The sequence below is a fragment of the Schistocerca nitens genome, chromosome 5 (genome assembly GCF_023898315.1).
Source record: "Schistocerca nitens isolate TAMUIC-IGC-003100 chromosome 5, iqSchNite1.1, whole genome shotgun sequence".
NCBI classification, from domain to species: Eukaryota; Metazoa; Arthropoda; class Insecta; order Orthoptera; family Acrididae; genus Schistocerca; species Schistocerca nitens.
Window position 1 is genome coordinate 89,143,274 of NC_064618.1, and position 25,573 is coordinate 89,168,846.

Genomic DNA, 25,573 nt, shown 5'->3' on the forward strand with positions numbered 1-25,573 from the left:
TGAGAGGAGGTATCCCATGACTTTTGTAAGTAAATATTCTTGTTTTGTAAATATACTAGGTACTGCATGTCACATGGTTAATGATACAAAATCTCACCTGACTATTAACTTCTGCAAGTGTAAATTCTTATCACAATCTATTTCCTCACCAAAGCCTGTCTCTTCCAATCCTGCATTGCAATGAAAGATGTTTTACAAGTTGTGCTTTACACCACCGCCACCACTACTGAAGTTTGTGCACTAGCCCTCCAATTAGTGATTATGAGCACAGAGATATAATCTTGTATGCTCAGTAATTGTCAGTAAATTATACCCGAGATTATGCATATTTATAAGTGTATGCCACACTGGCTTGTTAGCCATTAAGCATCAGCCACAGCAAACGTTATTCATGATCACAAACCAAACCATTCAGTTCATGCTGTGAAAATGCACTGCAATTTCATTCAACGTAGTATCAAGTTGGTACCTCTTGTCACATAGCCTGCCAGCTGAATCTTTTGTCTGAGGGCTGACATCTTGCAGTGATGGCACAGGAATGTGTTCATTATTTGAACATACAATGTTGCATTTAGCTGTTATCAGTAGGACCCCCAGATCTTCACTGGATATAATTGGTATCTGATGCAGTTGTGGTGGCCCACACCACACCAAGTGTACACCAAACCATTCCACATGCATGACATGCTTTGTGGGAAGCCCACTTATTGAACCTGATCTGTTAGTTTATTTTTGAAATATTGAAAATATGTATTTTCATTAACATTTTTTGCAATTTCTACCCATATGTAACAATGTGTGTGTTGTGAATCCATTTGACTAATAAACTCTTCCTGCTCCATACATCACCATATGTGACCATTCATAGAAAGAAGGGGTGGTGGGGAATGATGTCCACACCATATTGGTGCACAAAGGTAACTTTCACTTTTGTCAGCAGCTATGATGGGTGTTTATTCCTTGTGTTTATTTTGTCCCTCCAGAGAATATTTGCACAACAATATTCCCATATAGCAACAATTTGCAGCTAAAATCCACATAAATTAAGAAACAAAACAGTTGCATATTGTTTTAATCCACTTTCAAAGTACACTTTAGTCTTTCTGAATGACCTTATGGTCATATTTTTGACAACAGGCCATTAGGAAGACTATGTTAGGATGGTAATGACAATCAATAAGAAAAAAAAAATATAATATTCAGAAAATGTAATAAAATATTTATTGATTTATAGTAATAATACACACAGTTTTTACACAAATTTTTACGACAATCAACCATAATCATCACCGTCAAATCACTGATAGTTGATTCATGTCAGGAACCCAATGGTTCCAACAAGTCCATTCTTTGTAAGCGCTAATGGCTAAGAGCAATGAATGATGGCAGACGTCCTATTCTTGGTCTCTTCAATACTGGCTCGTCTTTGTCAGGTCCAGATCCTTTCAAATCACGGTGACTATCCTCTGCTTCTTTATGTGGACTTATCTCTGACTTTTTGAAATTTTCTTCTTCAGTTACAGATGAGTCTTTATTTTCAGTTTTTTCTTCTTGGTAATATCTCTTCCTGGCCGGGTCTCCAGGTGTGTGTTCAGCCTTCACCTGTTTAGCTTGGTTTGAAACAGTTTTCTTGTTTAACTTTGAACCTGTGTTGTGGGGGTAGGGGCAGTACTTACCTTTCTTACAGGTTCCATGCTTCTCATACTCGGGGCATACATAAGAATGCCTCTTCTTGCACTGCTTACGAAAATTGTGAAAGAAAAAAAAAACCCAAGGGGTTATAAGAGAGAAATTTAAAGGAAAAACAATGCAAACATTCCATATCCATTACTTTACAAGAGGAACGAACTTTCAGCAGCACCTAAATAATATAATACTGCTGATGCTATTAGTACTATTACAATTCTGCAATTTACAAAAGAAATAATTGACCTCATTCCCGATAACACAACAACTATACACTTACAACAGGTATTGGCTGCAGTAAGTTTGAACTGAATGTGCCTAAATATGACATTTATGTCAGCAACATTCCATCAGATTCTGTAATTTTACTTTCCTTTGGAAGATTATATTCAAATCAAGGTAAATAATTTAGGAATAAATGGGATCACTCGTCAAACAGCAGACGCACTGAATCACCAACAAGCGCACGCACGCACACACACACCTGTCTGTATGCTATGCTGTGTTGTGCTGTGCTGGCTGGACACACACACTTTTAAAAGGATTTTTTTTTTAAGGCTACCAAGTTTTCACTCTCGTATGTGCGCCTGTCAATGAGTCAGCACTTCTGCTATTCAGTGAGTGGTCTCCTTTGGTCCGAAATTATTTATATTCTGCCAGAACTTTCCTTACTGTATCTGTATTCAAATCAGTTACACAATTTTGAACTGGGTGACTCTCAGTGATTTCTCCACTTTGAAATTAAGCTTTGTGAGCCTTCCTGAGATTGACACCAACTCTGTTCACAGTTCTAATTTAGAACAGATGAGATGTATCAGACTGGCCAAAATACATTTCCATATAAAGTACCTGACATTAGGATTCCTGTTATCTGCTTTGGCCTACAGTCACACTACAGTCTGATTAAAATTACTTAATAGTGGATACTTCACACACTGGAGTTGGTTTCCATCCATTGGAGCACTCAATGTCACACCCAAACCATTCCCCGTTGCCAAATTGCGACAACAATTGTTCATTTCACTACCAATTCCTTGTTCATCTTTCACTTTTTGTGTGGTTGGATCCCAAATCCTGGGTCTGGTCCTTTCATATTTCATCACACATAAGACACACACACACACACACACACACACACACACACACACACACATTTATGACGTTGCATGAAGCTGATTTTTTTTTAGGGCTACAACTCAACTCATCATAGCAACTCGCACCACACCAAAGTCATAAATACGGCAATCTAATACTGGGTAGTGGCGTAGTGGAGCGGTTGGCATATAAATCTGGTGTGTTGAAGGTCGTAGATTCAAGTATTGTCAAATGCCGTGTAATTTTATTATTTATAAATCTGATCAAAAGCCTATTTTTTATTCAATTCATTTGTTTCACTTTATTTTTTTTTATTTCTAATACTTTGTCACATCTTTTCCATCATTGTACTGACTTTTCTATTTGCTCTTATTTTTCTTCCTATTATTATGCTTTTGTTTGGAATCTGCCTGTGTCATATAATCTGCAACCAAGTGGCTACCAGGACTACTTATCGGTTGGTAATGTAGCAGCACGTCACCAGTGTGAGGATAGTTTCAAGTAACTAGCAATAGTGGGAAATTACAATTCACTTCTAGTGCTGAAACTGATTTTTTTTGTCTCAAGTATGCTCTGACAGGTTACCTTTAACCAAAAAGTGATTGTGATTTTAGTTCTGCTGCTTATTGTTGACTGCCATTTTGTCAGATATATTGAACATCTCAGGATGTGTTACATTAGGACACACGTTTGAATTCAGGGCTACAAAACATGTCGTCAGAAGCACATCAATAATTAGCCTCTTAATATCAGCTGTCGATAAAGAACCTTGCATTTCCGTCATACCACACAGTGGCCACTTCCAACATTGCTCCATGTAACATGTTAACAGCATTTGTGAAGTGACTCACCGTGTCGTGTGTGTTGCTTATAAATTGAGCGGCAGCCAGCAGCTGATGTGGCAACACTAGCAGCAATTGACAGACATCAGTCAATTTTAATCCGACTATAACATTTTGTCAAATGACTATCAACACAGTCATCAAAATCTCTTATCCTAGTACACTAAGGTAGTGTAATTACATATTAACTTCTGTAAATGATTTTGACAACTGTGTGCTATGGGACAGCCCAATGGTACTCTGTAATGAAACCAGTAGCCACTTGACAGAATACTAGTCTGACTGTAGACTACAACCAAGTTTTCTCCTCATTTTTTTGCTGTTCCAATTGGACCTTAAGCAATTCCATTCATCCGGGTGGCTGTGTGTAGTGGTACAGGAAAACTGGTGTCCCAACATTAAAGGGGTCGTGATCCAAGTCTAAATTGTATTCTGAGGCCAATATGAAAGAGCACTATCAATTTATCTATAAATTTAATATTGTGAACCTATTCAGCAAAAAAAAAAAAAAAAAAAAAAAAAAAATTATTTGTTGTGAATTAAATCATTCCAGTGAACTAGGGAGTGAGAGTTATTTCCTTTGCAGTTGCAGAACAGTTACGCAACAGATTCTCTTATAGGTTACATGAATTAACTGTTTATGAGAATCCACAATTATTTTTAACTATTTATTAAAATGCTTTATGGAAAGTTTGAAATTGCTAACAATGTCCTATGATAATTTTACAATAATTTAAATTTTAACAAAATGACACCAAAACATTTTCTGAACTGAAGATGTTGTTTCTTGTGGCTTCAGAGTTGTTAGTTTTTGAAAGCTTGTATTACAGCTACTACCAGAATTTCATAAAGTTAAGAAGAAACATTTTTTCAATCAGCTGAAATTAAACATTTTCGTGTATCTCCATTTTATAGTAGTTGATAAATTACTTCCAGCACGGAATATTTATTTATTTATTTTAATAGAAAATATTGCCCCAGTTTACCTCCCACGTTACTGCAAATATCAGTGATATAGATGCAGCATTGAGAAACTGCTAATATCACTGTGACCCCTGTCAGACTCTTTTGCAACATAGTTCACTCCCATTTTAAAGATTCCATAAATCCAACTGTGTCCAGTGATTGAAACAAAGTACATGTCCCATCTTTCTATAAGGATGATACCGGAAGTGATCCATAAAATACCATCCAATCTTAGGCACATCCATCAGTTGCAGAATCCTAGAACATATTCTGAGCTCAAACACAATGGAGAATCTTGAAGTACATGACATTCATGGTAACCATTGTGGAGTCCAAAACACTGATCATGAGAAACCCAATTTGCACTCCGACAACCTGAAAGCCATGAATCAAAGATCAGGAGAACGTAGAAGTCTTTGACTTTCGAAAAGCATTCGACTTGGCACCCCATCAACATTTATTAAAAAATGTACCACAATATATAGGGTATCAAACAAGATTTGTGACTGGATTGCAGATTACTTGGCAGGGTGAGTGCAGCCTGTTACCCTTGGATGGTGTCCTGACAGAAGTAGATGTGACTTCAGATGTGCTATGGAGAAGTTTGCTAGGACCCTTCTGTTCATGTCGTATGCTAATGACCTGGCAGTCAATAGTAATAGGAACCTCAAACTTCTCAGAGATATGTTTCAATATGTGAGGGACACAAGTATAAACCAGAATATCTTAACACAGTTTTACTGGTGATACATACCAATAATTACTGACTTATTTTCTCAACATAGTTTCCATAACATAAATCCATTTTCTGCCTCTGATAAGCAGCTTTCTCATCCTTTCACGTAGAAACCAAAGTGGCTGTCCCAGTAGCCAATTGTGAGAGTTCTGTTTGACTGCATCATCGTCATCAAAATGTTCCCTTCCTAGAGCCCTCTTCCGTGGACCAAACAGGGTCGTCACAAGGGGATGTGCGAACTGTACGGTGCAATTTGATGAGGTTGCTAATGTAGTTAAGTGAGTTTTTCACAAGCAACAACTGTTGCATAGGGCCACGCATTGCTGAGGAGGAGGATGATGATGATGTGAATTGGCTGCAGACTGTTGTGATAAGCAACCTTTCCATCATCCAGCAGTTTGCACTAGTGACTGCATTCATAATCCTTCACCCATGCAAATAGTCAACCAAAAATACATGTTTTCAGTCCCGAAACATGTTGCCTCAACTTTTCAGCTGACAGCATATGCCTTGATTGGTGTCCCCTCTCCAACTCTCTCCCACTCCATAATCTTCTTTTTGTTGTTTGAGGTACTTCTTGGACAATGTACAGCAGTTGAAGTTGGCCAGCAGATGACTTTACGTCAAGTACATCATGGAGTTTCCAACACTGCACGAACTGCAGAAGGATCCCATCTGAATAGGTAACATCAAGAATCGACATGGAAGACTATATATTCAAAAAGGAATAGCTCAACTATAACAACTGTGGCTATGGCATGTGGCAACTTTGGGGACCTGATACACATGCTTAAGCTCACAGTCCGTAGTGTCACACAATGTGATAGTCGGGCAGCTAGCACGTAAAGTCAGAACTATAGAGTATAGCATCTGAGATGTTAATGTCTATGTGATAACACCAATAGGAACCTCTCCAGTGGACACCAGCTAGACAAAGCATTGTCCCTATGGGTGAAGAGTCTTGTGTCTCTGCGTGAAGGTGTGAGCTATGCCGAAGGTAGAGGACCTACTGTCGGAATGGTCACAGCTGATGGATCAGACTTACAAGTTTCCCACAATGTCCCATCTTCCCTATCCACTCCTAGCCCTTACCCAATTCCCATTCCCAACCCAAAGGTGTGATGCAATCCGTGCCGAGGGCTGCGTGGCACATGGGTAGATGTGTCACAAATGGAGACTCAGGGATACCTGATGACCTCCCTGAGTAAATAGCCTTACACCACTTGGGGTATCTGTGGTGTCCCCAAATCTCGTGGGACCAATATGGACACGACTAAAGAAAATAAATTAAAACAATCTGAGGGACTGAGACCTCAGACACAAACATCGGGGTCATGACTGAAGGCAGGCATTCCCACTACTGAATTAGGGTCCAGACCTGAGCCAGAAGTGGGAACAGTAACCAAGAAGTTGGACCAGATCAAGATTAAAGCCTTGTCTGGGGCCCAGGAGGAAACTACTCGGGGAAAAGAGAAAAAAAGGAAGGGAAAGAATGGCTTCCTAAAGACAAGTGGAGGGAATTAAAGGGACTTGAACCTAAGACCCCAAGAAAAAACTGTCTCAGGTTGAAGGTGATACACAGACCCCCACAACGTTGAAGACAGGCAGCAAGAGGATAAGGGAGGAATCTAGACTCCCTCCTCCCTGGATAAGTGAGCCCAGAAAAAAAACGAGGCAAGAAATAGGGAAACAGACCGATAGTACTGCAGTCTCTGTTTTTAAGATGGCAGTTATCCAGGAAGGCTATCCACTGGTGGCCATCACCTCAGTTCTATCTAGACTGTGGTGCCCTCATTTTTGTCTCTGAAGGTGCACACGGTGGAATGGCTTAAGGACAAGGTGCCCGTGACATCCCGATGTGAAGATGCAAAGCTGCTGGTCAAGACAGCAGTGGAGCTTCTTAAGACCGCAAAGATATCAATATGGGTACCAGAGATCCTTAAGGATGTCTCTCCTAAGACTCTGTTTGATAAAATAGGTGCCCAAAACTCAAAAGTGTCGACTGAGGACTGGAGAGAGACCAACCAGAAGGTTTTATCAGAAGGACGAACCCTGGTGGTGAAGGTTGGAGAGAAGTCCCTGAAGGCGATGCAAGAGCAAGAATTGAAATTGTTTTTACGGTTCTCACAGGTCAGAGACTGGAGGTACTGCAGATTAATCTGCAGCACAGTAAAGGGGCCTCTGCTGCCTTGAGCTGCTGCCTGGGGAGGCAGGAAGTTGACGTGGCCCTGATACAAGTACCCTATATAAAAGGGGCATATTGGGCCTCGGTGGCACTGGAGGTCAGCTTACTTATACTAGAAATCTAAGAAACTCCAGAATATGCATCCATGTAAGAAATGGAATTTCTTTAATGCCAATGATCGATTTCTGTTCCAGGGACCTAGTGGCCATTACAATGCAGCAATGTGAGGATAGTATCACGAGGGAAATTTTATTGCCCTCAGCATACCTTCCTTACGAAGACAACTCTCCTCCTCCTTCGGAGGTGAGGAGACTGTTAGAGGCTTGCCGTCGGCGGGTGTGGGGACTGGAAGACATATAGGTGGGACCTTGATAAGGAATCCAGTAGAGTTTGAGGAAGTTGCAGAGGCTGCAGGACAACTGCACAACCAAGAAGTGCACAAATAGGAGTGTGCCTTGGAATAATAACTGTTTAACCTTGTGAGATGTAAGGGACAATGAGCAAAATATCGTGAGGCCCTTGTCAACTACAGCCTCGCAATCAGACAAGTGAAGAAGGCATCCTGGAAGGCATTCTGTGAGGAAGTGGAGAGCACGGCTGCTCAAGCCAGACTTCACAGAATCCTCACTAGAGTACCAACCAATCCAGGGGGTACATTGAGGAAGGAGGATGGGGAATATACAAAGACAGCACGAGATGGTGGAACTGCTCCTCAAAACTCACTTTCCACAATATGCTCTGCCAGACAACACAGACCAGAATGTGATCCCGGAGAGACAATTGTTCTCAGGCACTCAAAGAGAGGACTGTGAATTGGCCAAAGAGTGTGTGGACTTCAATAACATCCAATGGGCAATGCGAACATTCCAACCTTTCAAGTCAAGGAGAGAATCTCATAAGAGTCCTATGCAGGTTATCCAGGGTTAGCCTAGCAGTAGGAATCACTCCCAATGCTTGGAGGGCAGTGAAGGTTTTCTTCATTCCAAAGCCAGGGGGAATTTATCATATACCAAGGCCAAGGATATGAGACCAATCAGTCTGTCCTCCTCCATTCTCATAACATTGGAAAAACTGGTTAATGTACACATTGGGAGAAGAGGCTAATTAGGGCTCCTCTACATTCAAACCAACACACATATCAACCAGGTAAATCATGTGAGACAGCTCTCCATCAACTCATTTGGAGGGTAGAGAAAGCATTTCATTTCCAAGAAATAGCCCTCTGCATCTTCCTGGATATCGAGGGGGCCTTCAGTAACATGACTTTTAATCCCAGGGTAAGGGCAGCAGAGGTGCATGACCTAGGGACCACTATATGTAGGTGGACCAGGGCCATGCTTAGTGGAAGGAAGGTAGATGCTACCATGAAGAATGGAAAGATGGTAATTAACACCCCTAGAGGTTGCCCACAGGGAGGAATTCTGTCCCGTTTATTGTGGAATCTAGTGGTGTGCAATGTAGTGGTGAACGATCTCATTGAGGCACTAAATTCCAGACAATACTTCTGTCAAGGATACGCAGGTCACATTGTCATAGTAATACTTGGCAAATTCAATGACACAGTCAGGAATATGGGACAAGGACGGTTGGACGTTGTGCAAAAAATGGTGCATTGAACAGGATCTGAGAGTTAATCCTAAGAAGACTGTTGTAGTGCCATTTACAAAGAGACATATTCAGCATGCAAGTCGTAATCTAAAGCTCTTCGATGAAACTCTACCTGTGAAGGGGACAGTAAAACATCTAGGGGTGTAACCTTGGATGAGAAGCTAACTTGGACCTCTCATATTAAGAGTATCTGCTCCAAGGCAAAAAAGTACTTTAGTGAGTACTAGGAGGGCTTGTGGCAAAAACTGGGGCCTAAGCCCCAGGGGTATGCAATGGATATACACCACAGTGGTTAGACCTAGGATTTCCTACGGGGCCATAGTGTGGTGCAAGAAGGTAGAACAGCGGGTTCCAACTAAGGAGCTTGCTAAGGTGCAGAGACTGCTTAGCCATAACAGGTGGAATTAGCAACACACCAACCGTTGGGATGGAGGCCATGCTGGACATGCCTCCACTACACCTTTGGGTCAAGATGGAACCAGCAGCTGCAGCATACAGACTTAAAACTGGCAAAAACTGGATCTCATCGGGGTATCCAGAAGCACACACTAACATAGTGAGTGAGGTAAATATAGGAATGGCTGGGGAAATGCCTGCCGCCTATATAATAACTCCTAACTGCTTCAACAAGCCTTACAATATAATACTTGGAAACAGGAAGTAGTGGGAAAAAACAGTTTGACTCCTTACCGGGGACATTATTTGGTTCACTGATGGGTCAAAAACAGACCAAGGCATTGGGGGCAGGGGTGTACGGGGTTCAGCCAAGACTGGAGGGGGCATCATCTCTCTAGGAAAACTGGTCTCTGTATTCCAAGCTGAAATTACTGCAATCACTGCATGTGTGGAGGAGAACACGTGTACATGCTACAAGGACCGTAGCATCTACATCAATTCAGGCAGCCTTGAAATCACTGGCAGCTCCTGCAATGACATTAAGATTGTTGCAGAATGCCACAGGGCTCTGGTGGAGCTAGGGGGAAGAAATACGGTACTAGTGAGAGTCCCTGGCCACTCAGGGATCTGTGGCAATGAACAAGCCGACAGATTGGCCGGGATGGGGCAACAACTCCATTTATTGGACCGGAATGTGTGTGCTGACAATCACCAAGGCTATGATCAAACTAGAATTACAGAACTGGCTTGGGAAACAGCATCTATAATATTGGACCAAGGTCCATAAACAAAAACATGGGAAGGTAATGATGCCCAAGGCGCGTTTTAAAAAAGCTCTGTAATCCTGGGATTGAACAGGAAAGAGATCAAACTCATGACTGGACTGATGACAGGCCATGGGAATTTCAAAAAACACCTACACACAATGCGTATAACAGAAGAAGACCCTAAATGTAGGATCTTTGATGAGTGTGAAGAAACTGCATCACACGTAATCTTCGAATGCATGGAATTGAGAGCAAAAGTTACAGAATCTTCGGGACAACTAGACCCGAAGAAATTGTGTTCAACAAAAAACTGGTAAAGGGACTCCTTGCACTATTTAAGGGCATTGGTTGGCTTTACTAGATATACAGGGAGCAATACCACACAACAAACTCTGTTTCTGTGCAGGCAGTGGCGGTTAGACCTAAGCTGTTTTAGCTTCCCTGTCAAAATCAAATCAATCCAATCAACACCAATAGGAATGGCACCCCCTTCTTTGGCTCGGTACGGGCTTTTGTTAAAGTTTCGAGAACATACCTTCACCAAAGAGTCAAGCAGTATATTGCTCCCTCCTACGTATATCTCGCGAAGAGACCATGAGGATAAAATCAGAGAGATTAGAGCCCACACAGAAGCATACCGACAATCCTCCTTTCCACGAACGATACGAGACTGGAATAGAAGGGAGAACCGATAGAGGTACTCAGGGTACCCTCCGCCACACACCGTCAGGTGGCTTGCGGAGTATGGATGTAGATGCTTTTGGGTTGGTTGGTTTAAAGGGGGTGGGGGGGGGTGGGGTGGGGTGGGGAGAAGGGATCCAACTGCGAGGTCATCAGTCCCTTGTTCCCAGTAAAATAATTACACAATGGAAAGAAGAAAAGAAAGGAGACGTACAGCACAACAAGAGAAAGGAAGAACCAGAAGAACGGCACCAGGACAACCAATGCTACTATGAACAAAAACAGGAAAAGAAAACCATACAGAGAAGCAAGAAACAGGTAGAAGGCGTAAAAACAAGAGAGCACATGACCGTGGCTGGCAGACCACAAGAATAAAAAGGCAAAACCAGCCACTCTGCAACACATTAAAACATCCACCCCAAAAACATTGGAGTGGAGAACACAAAATGGACAAAGGACATGCGTTAAAATTTATATAGAATGATAAAAGCCCACTGATGTATATAAAACTTGAAACTAAATTAGCCGATGAGGTGTTGTCAGCTAAAATTAATGGCAACGAGTCTGGTAACTGAAAAGTCCGCCGCAGGGGAGCCAAAGGAGGACAGCTCACCCAGATATGGGCCACTGTCAGCCTGGCACCGCACCGACCCTGAGGTGGGTCATCACGGCACAGGAGGTAGCCATGTGTCGCCCAAGCAAGGCCAATGTGGAGCCGGCAGAGAACCAATGAGTCCCTGAGAGAGGCCGCATAGAGGACTGCCACACATTTGTAGACTCCTTAATGGCACCCAACTTGTTGTGCGTGCAAAACCTTGAGGCGTAGTACCGAACGCAGGTCAGTTACAGAGAAGCCCATCTCCATTAGCAGTTTCCGCACAGCGTGTTTGGCCAGCCTGTCATCAAGTTCGTTGCCTGGGATTCCAACGTGACCTGGGGTCAAGACAAACAACACTGAACGACCAGACTGTTCCAGGGCATAGATGGACTCCTGGATGGTTGCTATCAAAGGATGACGAGGGTAGCACTGATTGAGAGCTTGTAGGCTTCTCAAGGAGTCAGTACACAGAAGAAACACCTCCCCAGGGCATGAACAGATGTGCTCAAGAGCACGAGATGTAGCCACCAGCTCAGCAGCGAAAACACTGCAGCCATCGGGCAAGGAATGCTGTTCAATATCTCCTCTATGAACATGCGCGAAGCCGACATGAGCATCAGCCATCGAGCCCTTGGTGTAAAACACTGTGGCCTCGGTACTTGTCAAGAATCGAGAGGAAGTGGCAGCGGAGATCCGTGGGTTAACTGAGTCTTTAGGGTTATGTGAAAGGTCCTACAGCTGCTGCTAGACCATTAATGGCCACTAAAAATAGACACACTCACTACAGAGCCCTGCGGGACCCCATTCTCCTGGATATGGGAGACACAAACTTGGATCGGATGGCAGACTCTAGGGACACAAGATTATCAGAGGTAGAGCGACCCTGGCGGAAGCCGCCCTGACATGGAGCCAGTAGGCCACGTGACTTCAGGACCCAACCCAACCGCTGACACACCATACGTTCCAGCACCTTACAAACAATGTTGGTGAGGCTACAATGTTGGTGAGGCTGATGGGCCGATAGCTATCCACATCAAGTGGGTTTTTACTGAGTTTGAGCACCAGAATGATGGTGCTCTACCGCCACTGCGATGGAAAGACGCCACTGCGATGGAAAGACGCCATCATACCAGATCCGGTTGAGGACGGCGAGGAGATGTCACTTGTAGTCAGATGAGAGATGTGTAATCATCTGACTGTGGATCCGATCTGGTCCAGGAGCTGTCGGGGCAATGTGCACAGGCACTGAGGAGCTCCCACTCTGTAAATGGGGAATTATAGAATTCACTGTGGCGTGTAGTAAATGAGAGGACTTTCCCTTCCAGATGCCGTTTGAAAGTGCGAAAGGCTGGGGGGGTAATTCTCCGACGTAGAGACTCTAGCATAGTGCTCAGAAAAGTGCTCGGCAATCGCGTTTGCACCGGTAGATAACACGCCATTTATGTTAACACTGGGAACACCTGTTGGGGTCTGGCACCCAAAAACACACATGATCTTTGCAGACTTGGGAAGGTGACTTATGGCACCCAATGGTCGAGACATATCTCTACCAACACTCCTGCTTCCGTTGTTTGATAAGTTGGTGAACGCGAGCACAGAGCCGTTTTAAGGCTATGAGGTGCCCCAGTGAAGGGTGCAGCTTGTGCTGCTGTAGAGCTCACTGACACTCCTTAATGGCTTCAGCAACTTCCAGTGACCACCAAGGGACTGTCTTTTGCCGGGGCAACCCAAAGAGCGAGGGATCGTGTTTTCTGCCACAGAAATGATTGTTATAGTCACCTGCTCAACCATGACATTGATGTTCCCATGCAAGGGAGATTCAATGATGACAGCAGAGGTGAAAGTTTCTCAGTCCGCCTTGTTTAAAGCCCATCTGGGCAGGTGCCCATGGGCTTGATGCTGGGCAGTGACAGGAAGATGGGGAAGTGGTCACTACCACACAGGCTGTCATGTGCTCTCCAGTGGATAGATGGGAGAAGTCCTGGGCTGCAAATTGATAAATCAATGGCCGAGTAACTACCTCGAACCACAATGAAATGTGTGGCGGCCCCGAGGTCGAACTGAGACTGTAAAGTTTCGACATTTCTGCCTCTGCCAGTAAGCACAATACCACCCCACAAGGGGTCAGGTTTCCTGGAGGGCAATGCAGAAAGCAGGTTGTAAAACTTAACAATTAACAGTTGTCGTAGCTCAGCCAGGCAGTGGAAAAAACCGCCGGCAATTCCACTGGAGGATGACATCATGTGACTGGGAAGGCATGGAACATTCAATGAGGCCTCATGGTCACCTGCTGTCACCGACGTTTTGCCTGAGCAGCCTATACCCATTTTGTCTGAGGGTCCATCGTGACCTAGGTCCTAGCAGATGCCAGAATGTGCCACCTCATCTGTAAATGCACAGCTTGGAGGTAGCGGTGGTGTGGGTGCCACCGCAATTCCCTTGGTCTTTGAGACTTTCTTTTTCGATTTCTCTCACTTTTCCTTGGGTTTCCCTGGCTGGGAGGACTTCAGTCTCCGGGACTGAGGATGAGCATGAAGCCCTGTGACCAGCTAGCAGAAACCTGGGAATGTAGTGACCCAAGGGACCCCTTCCTAGTGAGAGCAGCCAAAGAAGTACGCTTTTCCGGCTTAGAAGTGGGGATAGACGTCCCTGATGGTTTGGAGGGGGGGGGGGAGGTGTTGCTCCTGAAATAGGTGGTGCAGGAGTTACAGGGAGGGTAGAGCACCCCACAATCAAGGGGGCAGGTGTAGTCTTCTGGCTCTGAGAGGTGAATGGGGTTGACAGAACTCATGGGGCTACAACTGTTGTAGCGGCAGTGTAAGGGACGTAACATGCTGTCATGCATACAGGATGTAGGCTTTCAAATTTCCTCTTAGCCTCAGTGTAGGTCGGTCTGTCCAGGGTCTTGTACTCCATGATTTTCCTTTCTTTCTGGAGAATCCTGCAGTCTGGCGAGCAAGGCGAATGGTGTTCTCCACAGTTGACACAGATGGGAGGGGGGCACATGGAGTATTGGGATGTGATGGGCATCTGCAATCTTGGAATGTGACACTGGAAGTACAGCAGGAAGACATATTACCAACCTTCCAACATTTAAAGCACTGCATCGGAGAAGGGATATAGGGTTTTACATCACAGCAGTAGACCATCACCTTGATCTTGTCGGGTAATGTATTACCCTCTAAGGCCAAGATGAAGGCACTGGTGGCAAACTGATTATCCCTCAGACCTCAGTGTAAACGCCGAATGAATTTTACACCTCGCCGTTCTAAATTGACACACAGCTCATCGTCAGACTGCAAAAGGTCCCTGTGAAATATGATACCCTGGACCATATTTAAGCTCTTATGGGGCGTGATGGTTACAGAAACAGCCCCCAGCTTGTCACAAACAAGTAACACCGTGACTGGGCAGAGGATGCTATTTTTACCAAGACTGACCCAGATCTCATTTTGGACAAGCCCTCCACCTCCCCAAACTTATGCTACACAACTCTTCCACAAGAAACAACATTCATTTTCTTTATTACATCTTTTGTAGCTGTGATTCATTGACATTGAACTGTGCCCCAAAAAGATTTAATACAGAAAGTTAATAATTTCAAGAACTTCAGAAATCTAGAATAGGATTCTTCAAAGGAAACTAATTCCCAAGAGTGAAAAATAGCATCTATTCAAACACATACTGCAATCATGAGCATCATTCTCTCAATTTTTACTTGACTGTTGACAATGAAGTCATAAGTGGGAGCATGAAGCCCAAACTGGGAAAGGATATCAACTTAGTCCTCTCAAATTAACCGCCTCAGCATTCATTTCAAATGATTTGGAGCAATCACAGAAAACAAATCTGGATGTTTACACGAGGATTTGAATTTCTGTCCTTCCCTGTGCCACCTTACTCATTTCAATGCAGTATGAGAACAATAATGTTCAAATAATACCAGCTAGTCCAAATACCATACTCCGAAAATTCTCAACAGCAATGAAACAGATAAGCAGTTATCCTCCTCAAACTCTTGCTAACCAGAGCACAAAATAAACTATAGTATTTACTTCTTGTGACATGTGAGTGCAACAAAATTATACATCTAAAACTGTGTGTATGCTATGACATGTTTCATTAAACTATCCGTTCAGTGGCAGTGACCTAACAGTTTACTACAGATATGTCCTTGTGCGCGATGGTTATTATTATTAATTATTATTATTATTAGTGGTTTAGGACCCTAAATGGTGAGGTCATGTGTGCCCTTGCATTGAATAGAGAGATGAGGGTGGTGAAAATCTAATAAAACATTAACAATAAATTTGAAAACTCAATTTCATCAACACAATAACTCAAAATACAATTGCGACATTGCAAGATCTATTAAAAAAATAAAAATAAAAAATATATCAGCCATAAAAGTCAGACAAACTAAAATAACTAGATAAAATCAAAGACAAAATACCTACACATACACTGTTAGGAAGCTGACAGATTACTGTGGCTGGATGACTTCGTAGAAATAATGGGTGACAAAAGCCACTGAAAACTTGCACCCAACATTTTGGGAAGTAGTCCCAAAATCACACAGAATCTTAAAATATGAATAACCCTTGCCTATTTATCAGTTAAAATAGAGGGTAAGTCATACAGGAGATTTAGGTCTGTTCTTAGATCACGATAAAACACACTCAATTAACACGTATTGACAATTGTTCCACATCTGACATCTCTTGACAGAACAGAAAGCCATGTGTCAATGGGCAATGTCCCACTTTTAAGCCTTGTGAAGGCTACTTCTTCAGCTTATTGTGGTTGGAAGGTATGCTGAAATCCAGCATAAAATAATTTCTTTTTCCTACCTTTACAAGAGAAGGAGAGCATCCTGCACTTTCTGCAATATTCAATCTGTTGGGTACATCTGACCAAAAGCAAAGAGGACACTTTGGAAATCCGAATCAATGAATTTCTTGCCACAATGGAATCTCATCTGCTCCAGCGCCCTCAGCATAGCTAACACTTCCACACAGTAAGCTGAAAGCCGTTCTGGAAGTCTTATCCTAATGATAATGCCCGAGAACATGATGGGGCAGATATAAAATCCTCCATCCATCTGTGTAAACACTAATAAAATCTGAATAGCAATTTAAAATCTCATTAAACTTAAAATTAAGAATATATCCTGGGAGTATAATTCTTATTGTATTAGGCCTCTTTAGTACCCAAGGGTTCCCTACTCTACCTCTGGCTTTGGACCTGACTGCCTTCCCACCTATACCAACTCAAGGCTCTCCCTCAGATATCCTGAGTGGTCTTTTCACCCATGTACAGTTACGGAACATTACAGCGGATATGGATAGATAACAGAGATGGATGCTGTCCATTCTGGAACAGAGCGAATCCTGCATGCCCGCGTGAGGTGGCGGCAGTTAACTGTGGAGGCCCACCAGCCTCAGCACACAAGCTATCAACTCGACTCATGTGATAAATTCCTGTTGACAGCCTAATGGTGAACCACATACAGCATTTTGAGATAGAAAGGTCTTCCTGATCCATATAGTTGTCATCCATATTCAAGCCAGGGTAACTCAAAGGCTTAATAAAGTTGGAGAAGATATGCCCTATTGGCTCCAAGACCTAGGACTGATGCATTTAATGATGTTTAAAACCTTGAGGCATCTCAGTTTTAGTTTCTTAAGGTGAGGCAGCAATATTAGCCTCTCATTAAAAGTCTGGCACAGATATTTCACCATTTCCTTAAAAGCAGGAATGGTATCCCCCAGTTCTAAAAAGATAAAAAGAGCAGGAGTAAATAAAAACAAGACTTTCAAGTGTTCTCCAAATAGAATTTAATACCACTGGTTTTGCTTATTCCTCCAACTGCCTAATCACCAACTACAATTGCCAAAGAGTCATTGCAAAACTGGAGGAGACACAGAAGATGGAGAAGTCATCCACAAACAAGGAACATGGTACAGGACTCATTACTGTGGACATAATACTGTCAATGCCATTACACTTTAAACACTCCCTTGAGGGATAAGATATCTTTCTAATAGGAAGGACTGTATGAATGCTCGAAGACGTCCACAGAAAGCCCATGCATAAAGCTGCAACAAAATGTTATGCCTGCCTTCAAATTTAGGAATACACAAACAAGGTGTTACTTATGCAGGAAAGCTTGCTGAATGACCATTTCAAGCAGTCGGGTTATCGAGTGTGGAGTGAAGCCTCCTGAACTCTCAATGGGAGTAACAGTAGTGACGTAGTTTCAAGAACCCACACTAGGTGCTAATTTACCATATTCTCCACTCTTTCCTACACAGATTCAGAGACTGATGCAGTGTTAATTATTGGGGTTAGTCCAATTCCTTCCGTAGTTTTAAAAAATCATAATTATAATTATAGATTCTTCCCACAAGTTGGGAAAGTCTCCTTCATCCAAACATCACTAAAGAGCTGATCAACTGTTTTGACATGTTGTAGGACTGGGCACAGTATGACGAGCTACTGACAATGCAAACTAACTCCGTGAGGGAGGAAAGCTGGTTGTCCATTGTGCTCCACCATAAGACAAGAAATGCCTAGTTTTATAACTGTCTCATAGAAAACAATACAAATATGTTTTAAGCAGTAAAGGAATGATTCTGATGTCTCACACTAATGCACCACTTGTGTGAACAATACTATTTCTTCCTTGTATAGGTATATTTACATATGACCAGCAAGAGCATAAATTGGTCCAACTAGCCAGTAAGAGGAAGACTTATCCATATTCAAAAACAGGTTTAGATCTGATGACACATGATTATTCCTCAATTCCCCCTCAGTTAAAAGCTGACACTGAACTGTGGATTCCAAAAAGAGCTAAAAATTTGGAAGAGGGAGTTTACTGTAATGATAATACTCATAACTATCAACTATATTAAGAAATTGTTGAGAAACAAAGCATTAATATCAATGTTCAATTATAAGTAATTTTTTTCTTACACAGGAACCACTCATTTTAACATACCTCTGTTTTATCTTCTGTAAACTTTTCTGTCTTGTTAATATTGTGAACTCAACCATTGCTGTCATAAAACTAATTTCTTTTTAACTCACCCACAAAGGAACTTTAATTTGTTTTGCTAAGTTATACTGTTAACTTGGTCCTTTCTGACTATTAATGTCCAATTTTACTACTGTTACTGTTGGCTCAATTTATTACACTCTGTTTAGCATTTTACAGTCAACAATTGCATGCAGGCATGTCAGTTTCCCCAAAAGCTATTTTGAATGGGGTTGAGGGCAGCAATGATGAGAATAGCTGCTCACTACCTATCAAATCCACGACATTCTGAAACGGAACAGCAATACCTAAATGACTGGAATAAGCACCAGTCCACGAAAATTTAATCTACCACAGAAGATCATGTAGCATCACTTTCTAAAAAATTACTATTCTTCTCAAATTCCTCTAAACCTGCTGTCCACATAGCAGTTAGTCAAATATCCAACAGCATCGTAATGTAGGACAGAATGACATCATACAGCTTTTAACAGCCATCTGGTAGCTAATTCTGTGGAGATGGGTGGTAGTGCACATTTCTTTTTTAAATTAAGAGAACTATTACCACTGTATAATGACATCAGTTACACCTAATTGCATCATAACAGGTCCCTGTGTTGTGATGACATACTCTAGATAAAAATCTTCACAGTACCCATCCCTGTGGTAGACATCCTGCAACTAAAAAGGTCGGTACATAAAAATTACAAAGAACCGATCAGCATTAATACTGAAAGCCTACACCAATAAAAACATTGGAACATGAAAGGGAGGGAGAGAGAGAGATGGGCCAAAGGAAGAGAGCATTCAGAAATTGAAAAGGAAACCCCCAAAGAAGCTGTTAATGTTTATCACACAACACAGAAGAACACCAATGTCCATAAATTAAGATAATCTTCCATTAAAAAACATGACAACTTTATGTGGAACTAACTATGGCTGGGCAAGATGAGACCTGGATGGACTGCCAGTACAAGATCACTTAGTCTGAATGCAACAGTCTATGAGGGTAAAGTCTTAGGAAGTAGCAATATTTGTTGTTTGTTTTTGGTGCACAGTATTTTAGTCACAGTAAATATTTGGATATTATACATGGCCTGATCACTTGCATATTTGAGGTTGGTCACAATTAGTAGGAGGGGGGCCAAGTGTTTAAATGTTACACACAGAATCACTTCATGGCCACAGATACGGTACCACAACACAGTGCCAGGCCTGATACCTTGCTTCTTAGGACAATGTTATGTTCGCTTTTACACAATATAAATGTCTGGTCTACACCAGTGGAAATCTTGCAATGGAATATGAATTTGTTTCATGTGTATTTGGAACTGGGTCACCAGAAGATGCATAATAATGACTGGAGCTGCAGACCTGGTTGAATACCTACAATATAATTGCATTGTGCGTCTGGATTGGACACCTCACTCCCTGACAAACTCAGTTTAACCAAACACACTATGTGCATAACACTATGAAATCATCCTATCTTGTATTTTCTACTCCCATTAACAATTAACTTTTTATTCTAGTTTCAATTCAGTTACTTGTGTGGTATGTGACACAGAAATATTTCAAATGATTAACTGTACTATCTCACACAAATTTGTTATCCTTATAATTTGAATGTGTTGATTCAATAGGATACATAGTTTTTATTACAGCATCATTAATTAAAAGACGTGGCTAACTGAAGTTACAGTAATGACATGTAGTGGAAAAATCATTTTCAGATAACTGCAATAATCTCTTTTTCTTGAAACATGTTTCGATTTCTTGAAAACTAATTAACTTTTAAGAAGTTTGTAACTAAACTTCGAGAATAGATACACTATTGGCTTTCATGCCATAGCTCTATTAAATTCCAATATTTGACACCCCTCACTAATTCAGCCACTAATTAGATTTTCCCCCTGCGGGTTCGGGGGTTAGAATAGGCCCGCGGTATTCCTGCCTGTCGTAAGAGGCGACTAAAAGGAGTCTCAAATGTTTCGGCCTTATGTGATGGTCCCCTCTCGGGTTTGACCTCCATCTTTCTAAATTATTCTGAAGAGCGAGCCAATTGGGGAAGGGCGCCTTACATGGTGCACTGTACGCGTCGTGCATTGAGACCTTTAGCCGGCTTTTTCGTCGTTGCAATGGTGTCCCGCTCGTTTTCCATCTCTTGGGCGAGGATACGTCCCTGGGTGCGATTACCACGCTGCACTCTGCAGTGTTGCTCTTAACTGCGACGACGACCTTGGACATTTTTGCACCCAAGATCCAGCACGGTAGCCAGTCCATTGTGGTGGGGCCGCCATGTACCCTGTTGGTTGTAGCCCCCTGACAACACAGGGATCGCTCTACTGATGCCTGCGCCATTAACTCCCCACGTATGCCAAGGAGTAGATGCCCATCTCCCTGGGGCATCAGGACTCTCGGCAATGGCCATCCTGCCAGGTGGCTATTGCTGCGGCTGGGTGGCGCCCGTGGGGAGGGCCCTTGGTCAGAGTAGGTGGCATCAGGGCGGATGACCCGCAATGAAGTGTGGTACATCATCTCTCGCTGGCAGCCAGCCACCAGCAGTCTCTAAGCGTTCGAGGGCTCATTTTAAAGCTAACGTTTATGACCCCAAATCGTTCCCATCCCTGGCCACTCCATGGGAGGAACGAAAGGCAATGAATGACAGTGACGTGTATTCGCCCAGGTATCTCATCTGTACCAGAGCTGATGGTGACTCATTTCTATCCGTGAAGCCTCAGTTCTTTGTAGAGCATTTAGAGGACAAGTTTGGGGAGGTGGAGGGCTTGTCCAAACTGCGCTCTGGGTCAGTTTTGATAAAAACGGCATCCTCTGCCCAGTCACGCAGGTTACTTGCTTGTGACAAGTTGGGGGATGTTCACGTTACCATCACCCCACATAAGAGTTTAAATATGGTCCAGGGTGTTATTTTCCATAGGGACCTCCTTTTGCAGTCTGATGACGAGCTGTGCGCCAATTTAGAGCGCCGAGGTGTACATTTCGTCTGGCGTGTTCATTGGGGTCCGAGGGACAATGAGGTAGCTACCGGTGCCTTCATCTTGGCCTTCGAAGGTGATACCTTACCAGAGAAGGTCAAGGTGATGGTCTACCGGTGTGACGTCAAACCCTATATCCCTCCCCCGATGCGGTGCTTTAAGTGCTGGAAGTTCGGTCACATGTCCTCTCGCTGTACTTCTAGCCTCACATGTCGAGATTGTGGACGCCCATCTCATCCCGATACTCCATGTGCTCCGCCTCCCGTCTGTGTCAACTGTGGAGAGCCTCATTCCCCTTGCTCGCCGGACTGCAGTATTTTACAGAAATAACGTAAAATCATGGAATATAAGACCCTGGACCGACTGACTTACACTGAGGCTAAGTGGAAATTTGAACGGCTACATCCCGTGCGCATGAAGTCATCTTATGCCTCCACTGTCACTCCTGCTCCAGCTGCAAGATATAGTCAGCTCTCAGAGAGGACCTCACCTGCCCCCTTGACGATGGGGGCCCCTTCTCTCACTGTTGCTCCCACACCATCTACCTCGGGAGCAGCACCCAATAAACCACCGGGGACACCAGTCCCCACTTCTAAGCCGGAGAAGCGTAAGTCTTCTTCGGCTTCTCTCGCTCGGTAGGGATCCCTTGGGTCACTCCCTTCCCAGGTTCCTACCAGCAGACACCAACCAGTGGCTGAAGAAGCCACAGGTCGCTGGTCGACGGGCTTCGCGATCCTCTTCGGTCCCAGAGACTGACTCCGATAAGCCCTCTCAACAACGGCAACCAAAGGTACAGCGAGAGAAAATGACTTTGAAGACCCGTAAGTCCAAGACACCTGTGGTGGCACCTACTCCACCGCTACCTAAAAGCTCTGCGTCTGAGGATGAGGTGGAGATCCTTGCGTCTGCTGAGGACCTCTATCTCACCGATCCCTCAGACGCAATGGATAGCGCTTGCACGGGTGCTCCATCGGAGGCAGCAGGTGACCCAGCGGCGTAATCTGCCTTCCCAGTCCCGTCACGCCTTTCTCCGCAATGGACAATACCATCCTCCAGTGGAACTGCAGCGGTTTCTTCCACCATCTAGCTGAGCTCCGCCAACTTATCAGCCTTCACCCTTTCTTCTGCATTGCTCTTCAGGAAACTTGGTTTCCAGCAATGCGAACCCCCGCCCTCCGTGGCTATCGGGGTTATTATAAGAACCGGGCAGCATATGAAAGGGTGTCTGGTGGCATCTGCCTCTATGTCCTTCACACTCTGCACAGCGAGTCTGTCCCTCTCCAAACACCTTTAGAGGCTGTCGCTGTTCGGGTGTGGACGCCACAGGCTGTTACCGTCTGCAGTCTTTACCTTCCACCGGATGGTGATGTCTCGCAGAATGTCCTGGCTGCGCTGATAGCCCAATTGCCACCACCTTTCTTGCTATTGGGCGACTTCAACGCCCATAACCCTCTGTGGGGTGGGTCAGTGGCAACAGGTCGAGGCGCCACCGTTGAGAATTTATTGTTGCAGCTCGATCTCTCTATTTTAAATGATGGTGCCTTCACACACTTCAGTGTGGCACATGGCACATACTCCGCCATTGACCTTTCAATCTGTAGCCCTAGCCTCTTACCGTCTGTCCAATGGAGTGTGCATGACGACCTGTGTGGTAGTGACCACTTTCCGATCTTTCTGTCACTACTACGGCGTCACTCTTTTGGGCGCCCTAGCAGATGGGCTATGAATAAGGCTGACTGGGACTTGTTCTCCTCCACTGCCGCTATTGAGCCGCTCTCTAATGATGACATTGATGCGGTGGTTCTATCGGTTACCACCGGCATCGTTACTGCCACCGAATCTGCCATTCTCCGTTCCTCTGGGTCCCCTCGGCGGCGGACTGTGCCTTGGTGGTCGCCTGAGATCGCTGCAACGATTAAAGATCGCCGGCGGGCGCTACAGCGTCACAAGCGACATCCCTGCATTGAACACCTCATCACCTTCAAACGGCTGTGTGCGCGGGCCCGCCGCCTTATCCGCCAAAGCAAGCAGGAGTGCTGGGAGCGGTATGTGTCCACCATTGGCCTCCATGTCTCTCCATCGCAGGTCTGGGCCAAGATCTGACGCCTCTATGGCTATCGGACCCTTGTCAGCGTCCCTGCGCTCTCACTGAATGGAGCAGTTTGTACAGACTCCGGCGAAATTGCCAACAGCTTGGCAGAGCACTTTACTCTTAGTTCCGCTTCTTCCAATTCCCCACTGGCCTTCCGCTCCATTAAAGAGCGGATGGAACGTCGGAGCCTTTCGTTTCGCACCCACCACCCAGAATCTTACAATGCTTCATTCAGTGAGTGGGAATTTTGCAGTGCCCTAGCCGCTTGCCCTGATACCGCTCCTGGGCCTGATGGCATCCACTGTCAGATGCTGAAACACCTTTCAGTGGACTGCCAGCGGCGCCTCCTCGATCTTTACAACCGTCTTTGGGTCGAGGGGGAGTTTCCGTCGCAATGGTGGGAAAGCATTGTCATCCCCGTTTTGAAACCTGGAAAGAACTCTCTGGAGGTGGACAGCTACCGTCCCATTAGCCTCACCAACGTTCTTTGCAAGTTGCTTGAACGGATGGTGAGCCGGCGGTTGAACTGGGTACTGGAGTCTCGGGGCCTTCTGGCTCCGTCTCAGGGTGGGTTCCGTAAAGGCTGCTCCGCCACCGACAATCTGGTGAGCCTGGAGTCGGCCATCCGTACTGCCTTTGCCCGCCGTCAGCACCTGGTCGCTGTCTTTTTCGACATGCGGAAGGCGTACAATACGACATGGCGTCATCACATCCTTTCTACGCTTCATGGATAGGGTCTTCAGGGTCCTCTGCCGATTTTTATCCGAAATTTTCTGTCGTATCGTACCTTCCGCGTGCAAGTCGCGGCCTCGTATAGTTCCTCCCACGTCCAGGAGAACGGTGTGCCACAGGGTTCTGTTTTAAGTGTCTGCCTGTTTTTAATAGCCATTAACGGGCTCGCTGCGGCCGTGGGAAATTCTGTCTCCGCTTCCCTGTATGCTGACGACTTCTGCCTTTACTACAGCTCTACTGGCATTGCAGCTGTTGAACGTCAGCTACAGGGCGCTATCCGCAAGGCGCAGTCTTGGGCTGTAGCTCATGGGTTCCAGCGGCAGCCAAGACCTGCGTTATGCATTGCTGCCGGTGACGTACTGTCCACCTGGAGCCGCAGCTTTCTCTTAACGGCGAACTTCTTTCAGTGGTGGAATCACACAGGTTTTTGGGGGTGGTTTTCGATGCCCGGTTGACTTGGCTGCCTCATATCTGGCAGCTCAAACAGGCATGTTGGCGGCATCTCAATGCTCTGCGATGTTTGAGCCACACCCGCTGGGGCGCCGACCGATCTACCCTGTTCCGGCTCTACCAGGCGTTAATCCAGTCTCGTCTGGATTATGGGAGCCTGGCTTATGGCTCAGCTTCCCAATCTGCGTTGCGGGTGCTGGACCCAATCCTCCATAGCGGGATATGCCTTGCCACTGGTGCTTTCCGCACCAGCCCTGTGGACAGCATACTAGTGGAGGCAGGTGTCCCTCCACTGCGGTTACGACGCCAACAATTACTGGCTGCTTATGCTGCCCATGTTTTTAGCTTGCCCGGGCATCCAAATTACCGTGTCCTGTTCCCGCAGTCAGTCGTCCATCTGCCAGACCGTCGGCCCCGGTCGGGTTGTCCAATCGCCGTACGCGTCAAGGAGCTTCTCTCCGGGCTTGGGTTTTTCCCTGTTCCACCTCCTTTCCGGGCACCTCTGTGTACACCCCCGGGGTGTGTTCATCGCCCTTGCCTTCAGTTCGACTTGGCACAGGGCTCGAAGGACTCAGTCCCTCCAGAGGCCTTCCGCCGCCGCTTTTATTCCATCCTGGCCACGTATCAGGGCTCTGGAATTGTTTACACTGACGGTTCGATGGTTGCTGGTCGTGTCGGGTATGCGCTAACTCTAGGGGACCATT

The 25,573-nt window shown here is 44.7% G+C and overlaps 1 protein-coding gene across 1 annotated transcript in view; it reads right to left on the reverse strand.

The window, feature by feature from the left end:
- Positions 1 to 1,198: 1,198 nt before the first annotated feature.
- The window catches only part of LOC126259323 (uncharacterized), a 77,564-nt gene continuing 53,189 nt past the window's right edge, over positions 1,199 to 25,573 (reverse strand). Inside the window, exon 7 of the mRNA XM_049956007.1 lies at positions 1,199 to 1,737. Coding sequence (XP_049811964.1) covers positions 1,360 to 1,737 — 378 coding nt within the window. The 3' untranslated portion in view covers positions 1,199 to 1,359. The remainder of the gene's footprint in view (positions 1,738 to 25,573) is intronic.